Source organism: Cibotium barometz, chromosome 40 (genome assembly GCF_041138505.1).
Source record: "Cibotium barometz isolate CiBa-2024 chromosome 40, ASM4113850v1, whole genome shotgun sequence".
Classification (NCBI taxonomy): Eukaryota; Viridiplantae; Streptophyta; class Polypodiopsida; order Cyatheales; family Cibotiaceae; genus Cibotium; species Cibotium barometz.
In genome coordinates, this window is record NC_141085.1 from 7,565,519 (window position 1) to 7,582,414 (window position 16,896).

A 16,896-nucleotide genomic window follows, 5' to 3' on the forward strand; every position below is an offset into this window, starting at 1 on the left:
CCTTTGTCCATTGATGTGTCCATGCATCCAAACCAAATCATAAGGCTCAAAAGAGGATACCCACATCATAGAGGTTACATAACACTCATGCGTGGTATTGGCATACTTAAACCTCATAAAACTTTTGAGAGGCCTCAAATGGCAAGACTTGCACCGTGTGCACTGCCTTACTACCGCCCTTATCGATATCCTTGCCATGATTCTTTGGACAATTCTGTTTATTGTGATCAACAGCCATGAAAATAAAACATAATTTTTCCTTTTTGGCTCACTCATAATCTTGTGGAGACAAGGGACCCCTTGGCCCCTTAGCCTTCTTAACCATGTCACTACCTTGTTTGGCCCCCTTTTGTTTGTTCCCCTTAGAACTATGAAGTCGGATGCTCCAACCCAAGGTGTATGGGCCATGCATTTCTTCTCAATATTACCATCGAAAATGTATGCACTCTTTATGGCCTCTTCTAAAGTTTTAGGGTATTGGGTTTTAACCTTAGTCTTATATTCATTATCTAAACCATGCAGAAAACCTCGTACTTTCTGAAAATCATCGAAACCCTCAAGCTTGAGAATTATCTCGCGATACTTAGAAATATATTGGTTCAACGTAAGACCTTCCATCTTACAGCTGTCCCAAGCATTCCAATTGTGATCGTTCTCGTTCTCAGGCAAGAATTCTTTTCGAAAAAGTGCCGAAAAAGTGCCTAAAAAGCAGCCCATGACGTAGGTCGATCGCTCGCTGAGGCTCATCCACCACTTGTAGGCCTTGCCCTCAAGCATAAGACTTACCTTGAGAGCATGAATAGCATCAGGAGAATGCTTCAAAAGGTACAAGTCTATCCACTTTTGTAAAAAAGTATTCATTGCAACTTTATTACGCTCCTTCTTTTCCCTGCGAAACACAAGAGGCTTCATGCTCTTGAGCATAGGTAACACTTCCTGATTCCCAGGCATTTCGGTGTCTTGAGTTGAGCCCCGCAGGGGTAAAGGCCCCTGGAGTATCAACTGGGACACTTCGAAACCCTGAATTAGCGACCAACTGCTGGAGAGTTGCTTGCATGGTCTGTAAACTTTGAGAAAGAACAAGTAAACTTTGTTGAACACGTTGTGTGTGTGATTCTAATAAAGTGTGTGCGTGTAAATCCACAAATCCGTGGTCACCCGCATCTAGATTAGCCACATTGGTATCCGAGAGAGAGAGAGAGAGAGAGAGAGAGAGAGAGAGAGAGAGAGAGAGAGAGAGAGAATGATTGCTCTCCTCGCGAGTCGAAAGAGAGAAAGGGACAGAGGGAAGACTTCCTCTTGCGCAGGAGTCGAGATGTGCACCGTTTCTTTGTTGTGCGGCTATGGGAGCTTCCCACGCAGAGAAAAGCAGAGGATGGTGGAAGGAACTGCTCTATCAATATGAGACCTCCTAGAAGAGAATAGGGCAACTCTCCACCCAACCGTCGGATATAAACCCTAGCTTGTTAACTATAGCCCTGGTCGTCCACACTAGTAGTCCGGACTCCTCTGAACCGCCCAACTCCCCCTAGGCAGACTCTTATCCTGACACACTTTATGTCCACATCAGCTTCGAGAGGATTGCCACATCCACCCTCTATGTCAACAAGTTGACTTCCCAAGTCATCATTAATGCCACAACTTCTTGTCACCTTTGCATACCACCTCGCACTTGGTGACATGGCATGCCACATCATGGAATGCCATGTCGTGCATCTTTCCATGTCATCCATCTATATGTTAACCCATGTAGACATGGGGAGTATAGCCACATCACTTGAAATAGTGCCACATGGCATGTACGCATGACACATCCACCTTTCCATTTTTTTCAATTTTTTTTAAAATTTAGTATGTTTTTAGTATTTTCCAAAAAGAGAATAAAAATATAAATTTTAAAGAATAAAATATATATAACTTATAAATATAAAATAATTTAAAATCACTAATTTCAAAGGATTATATTTCTAAAATTAGATAAATAGTAAAATTTTTAAAAGTCCATGTTATTTCATTAAAAAATAATAATTTTTAAATTTAATATTTCTTGAAAATATTTTGTGTAGAAAAAACCGTTGAATAAAATTTAAAAAAACACATTATGGAAGAAAATGTAGTTATATTATAAAATAAAAGATATTAAAAATATATTTAATAATGATAAATATTTAAATTTATAAATATTTATTATTAATAATCTTGATTTTTTAAAGTGGACAATAGATTTCTTTTTATCTTTATGTTTAGCTTAATTATCCAATCAATCACGTACTATATACATAGGAAATCCAATGAGATGTGAAGTGGATAAGCTATTTTTTCTATATAAACACACATCCTAGTAATATCCCACACACATCTCTAGTACTATCCCATCATTGAGCCTTCCTAATTTTCTCTCTCTTAGCTTCCTTGAGAATGAGTTCTGAAAGTCGTAGGAGTCGGAAATGTGATAGGACTAGACTTTTCCCCGTCCACCAAGCTCAAGAGGAGGAGAGGAAAAGGGTAGCTTGTGAGAGAAAGAGAGAGTGGAGAGCACGTCAATCGAGCAACACTTTCCGTTTGGCGACGATCCAAGCCTTGCCCCTCCTCTTGCTCTCCCTCCGCCCTCTTCTCCACCACTGTCGCTTAGTTTAGATAATCCACATGAACGAGCCCTTCCTCCTTCTCTAGAGCCCCTTCTCTTCCATTTCCTTCTCTTTCACAAGAACCCACCCCCCTCCTTTGGGCGCCCATAGTACGGATAGGAAAGAACTATCAAAATCAGGGGCTCATCTTCATGCCCATGCAATCTTCAAATCCTATTTCAAAGACCTCACACCTTCATCATAGACATGCGTGCTTGATGCTTTGATCGATTAGTCCAACATGGCCGAGTGCAGGGCACCTGCACCTGCTTTCTGACATTGGAGGTCGAAGAGAGAGGAGAGCTGGCATGGTGGCGTTACAAAGTGTTCGTCGTTCCTCCAATATTTCTCTTGGACTTCTCTTGACACCCAAAAGTATGAATGACACTTAGTGAAGCCTTCAAATTTTAGGCTTGCTCATGTGCATTACGAAACATTGGTAGAATTGGTGCCCAATTCTCAAAGACAGAATCCGGGTTCTAACCTTGACCCCCATTTGGCCTAAAGGGTGATTTAATTCACTCACCAACTAAAAAATTCAAGCAAATGACATCTCATTTTTGCCTAAGAACTTTTATTCAGGCTTATTTTTGATGGTGTATTAATTAATGCCCGCTAACCTTACCCTCACCCTCCTACCTTGCTAGCTCTCTCCCTCAGTGCGACTGAGAGCTTCCTTTGTCAAAACCTCTCTTCTTTCCCACCTGCCCAGCATCGAAGATCGCTCTTCTGCCCTTGAATTTATAAGCACCAAGAGCTAGGTAATTATAGTATGTTTTTAAGTTTGGTATCTTTTCTTTTCTGGAAATATACTATAATTAAAACATACTATTTAAATTTTTAAACATACTATTTTTGAACATTATAATTTACAATCTTAAAATAATTATTCTAAAGATTCAAAAGTTTATTTAATTAATAACCATTAAAAAAACGTGTTGGGTGCTTATTCTCTAGATTCTCAAAATTTGAAAATTCAATTTATATTTTAGCTCAAAAAAACCCACAAAATTTTATTAGCAATAGCGTCTCTGATATGGAATTAGTGCCAGCGTCTCTGTAGTTCAAAATGATTTCTTTGTTCGCACCACCCCCATCACTACACCCCGTTTCTACTCGTAATAATTATCTCCCACGCTGCCTCCTGCCCAATGGAGCTTCACGGAAGAGCCTGTCTTTTAGCCACCACAGGAGCAGGCTATGCATGGCAAGAGTGAGATTCAGTAGCCAGAAGTCCCTTGGTTTCAGGCAAGAGCTGACAACAAAGGAAGAAGAAGAAGATGAAATAGAAGGAGAAGGAGAAGTACAAGAAAGCAAAGGCAGCTATCGGGATTTTACAGGGTAGGTCAATACAATTTTTTTTGTCTTTGCTATTGAATTTTGATGATTATTTCGTCGGTAAATATTCTCTCAATTTGTAAGGCTGCATATATTCCAACCTTATAGTTTTCACAATAGCAGATTGGGCCTGTTCTGGGCAGTTTTTACAACAGCAGTTGGGTTTGAGATGGTCATTGGGCAGTTTGCAATGCTAGACTAGGGAAATTTTCCCAACAACAGGTGGGGCTTAAAGGTTTCTGGCGAGTTTTCAATGCCTGTTTCATGGAGTTTTTGTAATTACAGGTGGGATTTGAAAGGGTTTTGGTTTATTTCACGGTGCTTGTTTTGGGTGATCTTGGGAAGAGGGATTTGATCAGTTTGTACGTTCTGTTTTGGTGCATCTTAAGAAGGATCAGGGATGTTTTGGGCTGTTGCAGTGTTTTAACTGTGGCAAGCATGGGGCAGGTTTCTGGAGGAGGCTTTTAAGGATGACAGAGAGCTTCAAGATATCATTGGGGATAGCATTGGGGATCCAGAAGAAATGCGAAAACGGGTATAACTCTACCCCTTTCATTGGCGAGCGACCTTTGTTGAAAATATGCTTCAAAACTTGTAAAGAACCTCCCCACTTCTGCAGGTCAATGAGAGGGTTAAAAGAAAGGAGAAGGACATTTTGCAGGCTAAGACTGGTTCTGCCATTCCAATGAAAGTTTCTTTCAGTGAGTATGTGCTCCGTTCTTGTCCTTGGGGTAGACTTCGCATTTGATTTGATCCTTTTGTATGTAAACTATGCCTTAACTCGCAAATAAAGCCTGGATTATGCAGCTTTGATGCTACCGATTCATACATTTGGATGGAACTTTACAACTCTCCTTCAGAGAAGGATATTGATATTATTGGTAGTGTAAGTTGCTATTGTTACCCTTTGGCATGCATAGCCATTGCATAGCTATTTGGTACCTTCAAGTCATCACAATTCATGGCGTACTTGTTGTTTTGAGTATCCCTTTACATACAGTATTGTGATGCATGCAGGTTATTCGTTCATGGTACCTGCTGGGCTGTCTCGGAGGCTATAATTCCTTGAATATGCAGGTGCTTGTCACTGTATTTGAGTTTATGAAAGAAACTATTTGCAGCCTGATTTTTGAACTTGCATAAGTTTTGCTTGTTGTTTTTTAGTTAAAGGTGGTTAATTGAACATTAAAACTGCTTTATCTTAGAGTGTGAGGAGGTAGTTCGCATTTAATGCAGGAAAGCAGTCTGGTATGCGGTGACATGCTCAGCTCTGCTAGCAGAAGTTGAGCACACACAATGAGAAGACTCTTGGTAAACAATTTGAATTGGTTAGTGCAGTCAAGAAAAGAAATGAATCAATGTGTAGGCAGGGGGGACACTGAAGAAGAAAGATGGAAAAAACATGGACGATGGCTCCTAACATGGTTAAAAGGAGTAGAAGTGACAATCAGATTGGAATTAACAGCATACGGATCAGCAGAAGCACGTGTTCACAGGAAGCGAGTCTAGAGGGGCAGCAGTGAGATGTGTTTGGAAGGGATGTGTGACATCTTGAAACAGGCATAAATAAAACATATGTAAGATGTTTGTAAGATATGTATATGTAAGATGTTTGTATATGGGCTCCACCGATCAACAGCAACAAAAGATGCGCTGGTAGTAGCAGCCAGATATGGATGCGCAGAAGGGCTGTACAGGCTCTGTAGCAGGCTGTACAGGGCCTGGAACAGGCTGTACAGAGCCTGAAAACAGGCCGTACAATGCCTGGACAAGCCGTACAGGCCAGGTGGCAGATTGGTGCAGACAACAGGGCCTAGGCGGACAGAAGTGCAGCAGACAGAAAGGGTTAAGAGACGACGATGGCTGTTTGAAAAAGCACATATGAAAGCCATCTATAGGGTGGCGTTTTTTTAAAAACAAAAAGCTATGCTATGCTTGTTTGAAAAAACACATGGGGGCTGTTTTTATAAAATGCAAGAAAGGGGAAACGAAGGGGGGGCAGTTTTTAGCGCACAGTTAAAAAAGGCTAGTCACTTAGGTGTTTTTTTTGCCCATAAAAGGGGAGGCCTTGGACCACTTGCACTCAGCCCGTGACGAAATCGACTGAAGGCAATTGGATTCTGAGACAGCTCTTCATCTATTGTGCATGGAGTACAGGTGTGTCACTTCGTTTTGCATGCTTTTCTCCAGTTTCTCACGTGAATTGTATGTTTTTCCCCCCGCTTTTCTGAATTTCAGAATCGGTCACATAGGTATTTTGCAGTAGCAGGCAGACCTTTCTTTCTATTTCTCCCTTTACCATGGCGGCATGACTCCTCTTTGTTGATGAGGTTTCCGACCATGAGGAAGCTCATCCTCAAGGGTCAGCGGAACACATGGAGGTGCACGGTGAGGTGGCAGAAGGGGTCAAGAAAACTTACTTCGAGGAGCAGATGGCACAATTCTGGGCAGAGTTGCGGGAAGAGATCCAGCTTTTGCAGGATCAGGTGGTTTTACTTTAGTGGGTGGTGATTGGTGCAATGGCTCCTCCGGGACCGGCAGTAGTAGCTCCTTCTTTTGCACCCGAGGCTTTTGCGGTGAGAAAAAGGAGAGGACTTAGGAGGTGGTTAACTCTTGAGTCTGAACTGCTGGGACGTACACTTCGAGTTCCACCCATTCTCAGAAGCCTGGAAGATTCAAATGGTTAGGAGTCTCCTGTAGGGGAAAGCCCTGAAATGGTGGAGAGAACTCAGCAATAAACCGAGTACTTGGGCAGATTTCGAGATGAGTTCCTCCAGGTGGAGGACGAGTCCGACATAGTGGTCAAGTTTATGGACTTGGACATGAAGAACATGTCTTTCGACATGTACTTATAAAGATTCAAAAAGTTGCAGTCCCGAGCAGCACACATGGATGCCACAACATTGTGTGCGTTTCTTATCTGTGGGTTGGCACGGGAACACAAGCTCCAAGTAAAGAATAATCATAGCAAGACATTGGAGGATATGCTAGGAGTTATGAAGAGACAATGGCCGGCGAGACTCAGAAGAATGTCTCTTAGAAACCTCAAACCACAAAAACCTCTGAGCAGGCTTCCAAGTGTAAACAAAAACTTAAGTCTGAGAAGGCTCCACAAAACCAAACCTAGTCTTCGGGTGAACCCAATCCGAAGAAGGATCAGAAGCACTAGTAGACTCCATTAGGGAGGGCAGGTGTTTCTCCTGCAATCAAAAGGGCCATACGAAGGCAAGGTGTCCAAAGGGAAAGAACAAGGCACAACTCATTTGACTGAAGTAACAAGTAACCCTCAAATTATTCCGTGGATACTATTGTTTAAGGTCAGAGTGCTTGCATGGGATGTGTTTTCAGTCTTCGGTCCTAACAACTTGATACATATGTGGGTTGGTGTCAAGAGAGACTATGCGCATCCTTTTGGTAGCACACACAACTTCGTTAATGCTAAACTTATGCCAAAGCTGGGAGTGAAGAGGCAACCAAGTGATCATGTGTATTGTGTGAACTTGGTGGGGACATGGACAGATATCTATTCATAGTTAAATGTCCATGTAGATTGGAAGGGTCGTGTTTTGTCCTTGTTAATGGAAGAGCTCTAGTATGTTTGAAGGGTGATTTTGCGGCCCCCCCCTCTATTTTTGTAAACTCAACAAGACTTCGTAATATGCTGATTGGTGGGGAGATCACCATGTAAAAATAACCAAAAGAAATGAGAGATCTGGCTCCTTCTGTACGAATGCTAAAGCCTTTGCCAATATCTATGCTGTATCACTGGAGAGATATCATAACTCTCCCAATGAGGCCTGAGAGTAGGGATCCTATGCATCTGTTTAGTGATGAGAAGCATGACATTCTGGACCGTGAAACCGAAAAAGGGAAGGCTTTTCAATGGATTGATTCATCAATCCACTCCCACTCTCCTGGACCCCATTGAAGATATCTAATAGGACTGCCACCATATAGCCACAAACACCAAGAGCCATGAGTCACTATCTGAGGAGAAGGATCAACGAACTACCCCAAACGACCAACAATCCTCACTGGACTAAACCTAGTATTTGGGATGATCCCCTCCATGCTACATCTCCTCAATCTCCCTCCAGGCATGATAGAATAGATGATGCAATTTGTAGCCTCCTGGCCCAGGAGACAATGACCTGCAAAGGCATGCCTATCCTCGAAAAGATTCCCAGCCAATTCGGATGATAGTCTCCATGAAAGATCCCATAGAGCCACTCACGTAGAATAGCTACATCAATCTGATCAATACATATGCGTATGTGAGAGCCCCTAAGATGCTGAATGGATGCAGCTCTCCGATACACCGGAAGACTCTTAAAGGTCTTTCGAGCAAGAACTGTGTATGCACATCTCTCCCAACCTGACCATTGCATGTAACGAGATGCACCAAGTGGCCGACCGGCCTCATCTCTAATGAACTCGTTCCTGTCAGAATATGCAGCGGAGATGATGACCAAATCTGGGAACACGAGCAAAAACGCAGGCAGAAAAAACAGCACAAAAAGAGAGAGATGTAGGCGTGTAACTCTGCTCTGATATACACAAGAAGATCCCGAATATGATACAAATGAGGTATGGGGGCTGAGGACCTATATATACTCCCCTAGAGGGCAGTCGGCCAGCATAAGAGAAGCCCACGACTGATAAAAAAAGGTCCACGACTGCATAAATGCAGTCGGCCAGCTATCTGGTGCCAAAACCTGATCAAAACCAGTCGGCCAGCAGTAAGAGTGCCCACGACTGATAAACATCCAGTCGGCCAGCACTGTACTGCTCCTGGCACCCTCTGGCAGCCCTCCCAAGCCTCAGAAAAATGGGAAAAAATAGGGGAAAAATACGGAGAGTGGGGAAAAATGGGAAAACACCTCATAAGGGCGGGCACACCCACAACAAAGGCCCTGGTGTATAAATCTAGACAGGAGATGACTTCTAACACCCCCTCTCAGCTCCTGGCTGTGTGACCAACCACTGGGAGCTAGGGTGCCGCCTGAGCAAATCCTGAGAGCGACTTCGTGAAGAGGTCCACCGTACTGTCCTCCGTCGAACAGAACTCCAGCAAGATGTCATCAGCAACAATCTGTTCACGAACAAAGTGCCTCTGGATGACCAAGGGTTCCTCCAGTGGAAGCCCAAACCTGCAATGTAACCTCCTCCTGCTCCGTAAAACTGCTCCTGGGGCATAAGTAGATCTCCTCGTGTCCGGATCTCCTCCCCAAACCGAGTCACTCCAACCGTGGAGTCTGACTCCTTCCAACAATCCCCCTCCTGTGTACAAGAGTCCATGATCCTTCGCATGCCGCAGAAACCACAGGAAACGCAATCCTGCCTCACAAAGAGACATCTGCAACCAAGAGCTCAACTGCCTCATCAGGAAGCTCCCGTCCAATCCGGTGTCCATCAACCAGATCAATGAACCATACAGCTTCTGAGTCACAGAGACATCACACTGCTCACAAGGATCAACACCTGTTACGGTGCACAAGCAAGTCCTGGAAACCTGATGAAACCTGTCAACCACCCCCTCTGAATCCGAAACCACAAAGCCTGGAGAAACCACCTCCTTCTGCAAGTATTCACCTGTCACCTGCCTGGCTTTCCGAAAGGTCTCCGTGGAAAGAACATCCTCATCTACTGGAAGTTCTATGTCCCGAACACGACGAGACATCAGAGCATAAGTGACCTGTTCAGCTTCCTCTGACTCACGAACACAAGAACTACCAACCTCAGTACTGGAAAGTTCCTGCCAACTGCTGCCATCTACTGGCAAGCTATCCACCATCTGGTCTCGGAAAGCCCACACCTACAGCGTATCCACACCTGAGTAGCTATTACCACACTGCCACTCATCACAATCTTGAGGACCTGGGAGAGAGAGTGCTGAAAGCCTGTAGACTCCATTCTCCACTCCACCTTCCCAAACCACTTGGCCTGTTGCTTTGTCCCGGAGAGCAACAAAATGCTCATCAAACTCCACCCGTACGCCAGTCTTGCACACCTGATGCACTGACAACAGATGAAAACCAAGTGCCGGAACATACAACACCTGGGAGGAATGCTTCCCCCCTCTGCCATCGGGAACTATCTCCATCCTGCCCTCACTGTGAACTGGGATAGTGGACGTATCCCCAGTAAGAATATGACCAGAAAGCCTGCAGAGATCGTGTAAACCGGAACGGGAAGGAGTCATGTGCCTGGAAGCACCACTATCGAGAATCCATTCCCGAGTATCCGTTGCGGAGAGTCCTCCAATCTCCTCCCTGCCTGAAGAAAATGAAACATTGGTGTCCATCACCTCCAGGTGCACAAAAGCCGGAGTCTTCATGATTGCTGAGGAGTCTTCACCCTTCTCGGTCTTCCGCTTGGGACACTGCCTCCAGTAGTGGCCTTTCTCGCCACAATCATTACAGGTCCTCTCAGCCTTTAGCTTCTCGCGGTCAGCGTCGGACATCTTCTCAGAAGACTTCTCCGATGAAGCCTTCCCCTTGCCCGAGTTACGGCCTTTCGACCGTTGGCCAGTAAAGGCCTCCGAACCTCCACCCTGAGGAGGGTTCGTAAATCGTTCCTCCTGGTCCAAGACCATGGGCACAAGCTCCTCCCACGTGATGGTGCTGAGCCTGCCACTGGTAATCAACGACGAGTAGAATGCTGAGTACGAAGAGGGCAAATGTGACAGCAACGTGATGGCCATGTCCTCTGACGATATCTCCTTCCCAGCCTGAAGAACCTCCTGCTGAAGAGCCTGCAGCTTGTTAATATGCTCCCGCATCGTTGACGACTTTGCAGGGCTCATAACCCGCATCTGTACTTCCAAGGAAATCCTCTTCATGGGCGATACCCTGTTGTAAAGTGAGGCCAAATGCTGCCATATACCTCTGGCCAGCGTCATGTGCTTGACATGATTGATTACCTGCGGTGTGCAGTTGAGGAAAATAAACGAACGGACCCTGGCGTTGACACGATCCCACATCTGTGTCTGGGCCTCCCGGTCCTTTCGGGTTGACGGTAACTCCCCTTCCTCTACTTCCGGCCGTGGAACACCAACAACGACGAAATCGGCGAGATCGTAGGACTCCAGAACGGATTCCATCATCACCTTCCATATGCCGTAGTTGCTCCCGTCCAACTGACGGTCCACCGGGAACGTGGGGAGAGTCGGGATCTTCACATGTCTCTCGGCCATCTCAAACAGATCTGCCATAGCGGGGATGTACTCTGAAAAGGGTGGGTGGGTGGGAACAAAGAAGAACTGATACCTGCAAGTGGCTGTCCAGCAAATCAGCCCGCCTTCCTCTTGCTTCTCCTCTTCCCGAACAGTCCAAAACAGTCCACCAATCAGCCACAAAACAGCCCCCTCTTGCTCACACAAATCCCAAGACCTATCTAGAGCCTAGGGCTCTGATACCATGTCAGAATATGCAGCGGAGATGATGACCAAATCTGGGAACACAAGAGCAAAAACGCAGGCAGAAAAAACAGCACAAAAAGAGAGAGATGTAGGCGTGTAACTCTGCTCTGATATACACAAGAAGATCCCGAATATGATACAAATGAGGTATGGGGGCTGAGGACCTATATATACTCCCCTAGAGGGCAGTCGGCCAGCATAAGAGAAGCCCACGACTGATAAAAAAAGGTCCACGACTGCATAAATGCAGTCGGCCAGCTATCTGGTGCCAAAATCTGATCAAAACCAGTCGGCCAGCAGTAAGAGTGCCCACGACTGATAAACATCCAGTCGGCCAGCACTGTACTGCTCCTAGCACCCTCTGGCAGCCCTCCCAAGCCTCAGAAAAATGGGAAAAAATAGGGGAAAAATACGGAGAGTGGGGAAAAATGGGAAAACACCTCATAAGGGCGGGCACACCCACAACAAAGGCCCTGGTGTATAAATCTAGACAGGAGATGACTTCTAACAGTTCCACATACTAGGTTGTCTGTCAGCCTCGTCCAAAGACCTAGGGAGCCTTTGTCGCAAGAATGGTCTCATGCTTCTCCATGATTTGACAATGGTTGCCATAAGAGGGGGAAGATGGTGCCCTGATATCAGTCTCTGTGAACAAAAACCGTGTGTTGGGCAACCAATCCCTCCCAACACAGGGTGTACATCCGGAAATCTAAGACGAGAAAAAATCCTTCTTCCAAGGCTCAGTGCGTGGTAGGAAACCTTTGACCACAAGTTTGCAAAGCAACGCCCTGCACTGAACATCCGGATCAGTAATATTCAGGCCCCCCTCTCGTGTGGGATGAATAACTGTGAACCAAGCTACCCTGGCACATGTGTCTATGGTGCCATCCAAACCCGACCAAAGAAAATTGCAAATCAACCTCCGCAATTGACCAATGCACGCACAAGAGAATCACCAACAAGAGGCAATAAACCAAGCCGAGGCAAGCAATACCTGATTAGCCACCAATGCTTTGGAGGCTAAATCTCATCTCTTGGAGCTCCAATGAAGAAGCTTCTTCCGGATTCTCATAAGTACCGGAGCAAACTGCTGTGCACGAGAAATATCAACCCCAACCTCGCATCCCAAATATCTAGGAGTGCATTCCCTATTGATCCAAGTAAAACCAAGCTCTGCACCCCAAGCAACTCTCGGTGAGTCGCTAATCCAAAAACCAACAAATTTGTGCCAATTAATGAGTGTCCCTGCTGCCAAACAAAACTCTTCTAGTGCCACCTGGAAGGAACATAAGCATATGTGAGGCCTCCAAGAACATGGATGTGTCATCAGCTAACTCAAAGTCAAGCAGCTCCTCTTGATTACGAAGAGGTAACCTCAATCTAGAAATATACCAGCAGTGGAGCGGAGGAAAATGCTCATGGCCTCTGCAACTATGATATATAATAATGGGGCTAAAGGGCAACCTTGCCGTACTAAGCTAGTGATCTGAAACCGCTCTTCTCTATCACTGCAAGCGAGCACGCTACTACTGTGGGCATCACGATACATGCATGAAACTCCCCTGATCCATCTCTGAGAGAAACCCATATGGCTAAGAGTACCCTCAAGGAAGTCCCAATCCACTCTATCATAGGCCTTCTCAAAATCCAAAAGCAGAATGGCTGAAGGCTGATTACTCGCTTTGGCCCATTCCACGGCCCCCCAAAACGAGAAATTGTTATAAAAAATGCTCCTTCCGTGTAAGAATCCATTCTAAGTATCATGAGTGACATCTTGTAAAATTGGCTGCAATCTAATGCTCACTACCTTAGCAAGAATCTTATATGCAGTCCCAAGTAAGGTGATAGGTCTCCACTGAACAATCAATGTCTTATCTCCACTCTTAGGGATAAGGAAGATAAGCCCCTCAATGAGAGAAGAAGGCATAGAACCTGTGTCCCACATCTCCTGGAGAGCCAATGTGATCTCTGCCCCAATCTCATCCCAAAAAGTAATGAAAAAAATAGGGGAGAGGCCATCCTCCCCTGGACACCTACCATGAGGTAAGGGATGAAGAGCATGACTGAACTCCTACATAGAAAAGGGGCACCCAGAACGGCACACATCTCCTTAGTGATCAAATGTGGCAATGCATTCCAAACCTTCCTCTATGCCCTGTGTCTCAAGTCAGAATGAGACTTAGCACTAAGAAGTTGGTGATAGAAATCAGTGGCAATCTGTCTAACCATAAGAGGATTTGAATGAGAGTGCCATGTGAATCATGCAACTGCTTGACACTATCTCTGACATGAGATGGGCTGTGAGTAGCAAAGAAATGTTTGTTGCATCTGCCACCCATTTGGGTCCAAAAGGATTCTTGGGCATGGTAACGGTACTCCGCACGCTGCTCAAGAGAGTGATGAAGCTCTGTCCTAACAATCATAAAGAATCTGCAACCCATTGAGCATGAGGATGTTTCTCGTGCTCTTTTTGTAAGGCAGCCAGTCTATGTCTAATAATCCAAGGCCTCTTGCCTCTTAGAAAGAGTAAGTGTGATAAAAGCGGAGGTGGTGGAAATCAGCTGTACTGCCCAAACTAGCGGGTAGAAAGTGGAAGACTTGGCAGCTCACGACTGTGAACTGGCGGTGGTGGATGGTGGCGGCACCTTTGTCGGCGACTGACAGCAGGCTGGAGGTGGCAGCTATGATACTTCGTCGTAGGTCAAGGTCCTGACATAGGGAGAGGGGCGACCAGCACGTCAATGATAGATGATCAACAAGATTATTAAAGAGGGGATTAGGGGGGTTACACAAGTGAGTCGTGGAAAGCATATTTGTATTATGAAATTTGGTTCTTTTTTATAGGAGAGGCCTCCCTTTAGAAGGTGCGTGCACATGTCAAGGCATGATGCCAAGTGTCCCTAAGAGGTGTTGTAATATGCAGCGGAAGTCTTTGTATTGGAAGGTCGTGTCACACAAATGCTCACACTGTCTTCTGTATCCTGAGTTTCGTGAGTTTAGCAATCTACTTTAATACTTCAAACTTTAAAGAGATGAGAGAGAGATATATGAGAACTGTACACCAGATTGGGTCCCGAATTACCCATTGAAGGGCCCCTTATCCCGATAACGAGATAGTATTTGCTTTATTACTTTAGAGAGAATGACTGTGGATTGTAGATAAGCCAAACGCAAGATCTCGGAGGATCGGAAGCCTGGCTGAACTGTACACGACTGTAGAAACACCTCAATGAACTGATCTCGAGCCTATGCACTCTTCCCAAGGGCATGAGGAAGGGCTGCACACCTGAGGCTGAGAAAGGACTGCGGTGGACTGTTCTAAGCTATGTAAAATGCTTATGAATGATATGTTACCTTCACCAAATGATTGTAGCATGTATGGATGATGCACAGGGGGCGGGGTACTGCTGTAGAAGTGATGCAACTGCAGCCGGCTCTGATCTGTGCAGAAATGCAGGTATGTATGCTGTTCTGGGGCCTGAATGCAGGCGCCTATGGACTGTATGTTGCGCCTAGGTCTGCAAGGGCCTGAATGAACTGCTGAACTGCTGTATAAGACTGCTGATGTGCTGCGTTAAACTACAGGGGACTGATTGAAGCAAAACGCAAGCTCCAGAAGGGCTGGGATTAGTCTAGGCTGAAGGCGGGTAATGCTCCTAATGCTGAGGATGAAGGCGCCTAGCTTCTGAAGACTGAATGAAGAACTAAGCCCTATGCAAGCCTATTTATACTAGATAGGGGCTGGTCAAGTTGGCTGGTCATTTATTTAATAAAGTTTATGTTTATAAATGACATTAAATGCTAAATAAATACCATAAATTATTGGAAAAATACCAGATAAATCCTAGTAAATTCCCTAAGGCTTCTAGGATGTTCTGAATGATGCACAGGCATATAAATGCATATTATGCAGGATGCAGAGTGCTTTCTGATGCAAACCCTAAGGCTTCTACTGACTCTACATGCATGAATGATTCTCTCCAAGTGGGTTAAGGGACTTGACTGACTGATTGACCCGCTAAGGTTGAGGAATGACCTACGTAGCTTGTGCCTGACTTATCCTGGACTGAGGATGTACAATGGGGTCACAGCGTACGACAAATATCATCCTACTGGGTTCTAATAATATACAAATGTTGCACTGTTGATGATGAGCCATCTTGTCACCATGCACTGAGTGCAGAGTGCATGTGACAGGTGTCACCTTTACACATCATTGCTTACATAAGATTCTTCTAAAAGGTTGTACCTGAAACTCGCAGGCAGTGGGCGGTGCCCGAGGGACTAGGGCCTTTGACACACTTGTTGATACCATCAATGCATATTAAAACATTTAAACATAGCCACAGCCTTAACACATATCCATCATCACTTTGCATAAAACATAAAAGCGATAAAACATCCACAAATGCTGAACATGGAGCTTGCACATGTGACACCACATAGAGGCCGGAATGGGCCGACCCCCCCTCCTTGGAGTATTTTATTACCCAAGGAGAATAATATCATGTACAAGCTTTGAGGGCCTTACTCTCCCCATGCGAGATGCTGGATTATCCATATACAAATGCCATAACACAGCCCAATACGAGGCAACCAAGCCGGAACATAGGTTGTAGAAATGCCGAGCCAACAATATAATCCATATACCTCTGTGTGGGTACTGATTCTTCCCCAAAAACCACGAGTCTTCATGCAATAGAGCTGGTACAGCAAGTACAACTCTCCATTCAGCCGGTACAGTAGGTACAATGGTTGGTACAGCCGGTACAGTGGTTGGTACAATGATTGGTACAGTCGGTACGATGGTTGGTATAGCAGGTACAACAAGTACAAATGTTGGTACAGCATGTACAGTGACTAGTACAATAGGTACAATGGTTGGTACAGCAAGTACAGAAGTTGGTGCAGTTGGTACAATGGGTGGTATAGCAAGTACAACAAAGTACAAGGACTGGTACAACCAGTACAATGACTTTTACAATAGGTACAAAGGCTGGTACAACAAGTACAATGGCTAGAAATCATAATAAATGATTAAATACCCTTGCCTTCAGTATTTCTTCGCGATGGAAGCCTCCAAAACAGTCCCCAACAGCCGGTATTCTTCATGGGCAGCCTTCAAGAGAGAGAGAAAGAGAGTAGCCATCATTAGGGCAGCCTGTAACGGTGGTAGAGGCTAGTGTGCAGTAAGAGAGCCTCTATTAATGAAGAGAGAGGGCTCCAATTTATAGATTTGGGCCTCCCATGAGCTAAAATGGCAAGAGAAGGCTACAATGACAAGTGGAGAGCCACACAATAGCTGAAGTGACAAGTGTGAGGCCACTTGTCTCACTTTGATCCACTTTCTAACAAGTGTCAGGCCACTTGTCTCACTTTGGTCCACTTTCTTGTCACATGTCCCAATCTAAGAGATGGGTCCTTCCATAAACTTTATCTCTAAAAATATCCCAACTCGGAGACATTCTGTCATAGGCACTTTGCCAACTCTTGGTATCTGTTCAATTCCAG

General features: G+C 45.0%; 1 protein-coding gene across 4 annotated transcripts in view; it reads left to right on the plus strand.

The window, feature by feature from the left end:
* The first annotated feature begins 3,643 nt into the window (after positions 1-3,643).
* The window catches only part of LOC147615151 (uncharacterized), a 44,204-nt gene continuing 30,951 nt past the window's right edge, over positions 3,644-16,896 (plus strand). For 3 of the 4 annotated variants that reach the window (XM_086779154.1, XM_086779153.1, XM_086779155.1), the window contains exons 1-5: positions 3,644-3,968; positions 4,413-4,500; positions 4,585-4,670; positions 4,773-4,851; positions 4,983-5,042. In XM_086779154.1, the coding sequence (XP_086635280.1) occupies positions 3,697-3,968; positions 4,413-4,500; positions 4,585-4,670; positions 4,773-4,851; positions 4,983-5,042 (585 nt within the window). In that variant the 5' untranslated portion in view covers positions 3,644-3,696. Of the gene's footprint in view, positions 3,969-4,088; positions 4,188-4,412; positions 4,501-4,584; positions 4,671-4,772; positions 4,852-4,982; positions 5,043-16,896 lie in introns of all 4 variants that reach the window. The other variant, XM_086779156.1, reaches the window with a different exon arrangement.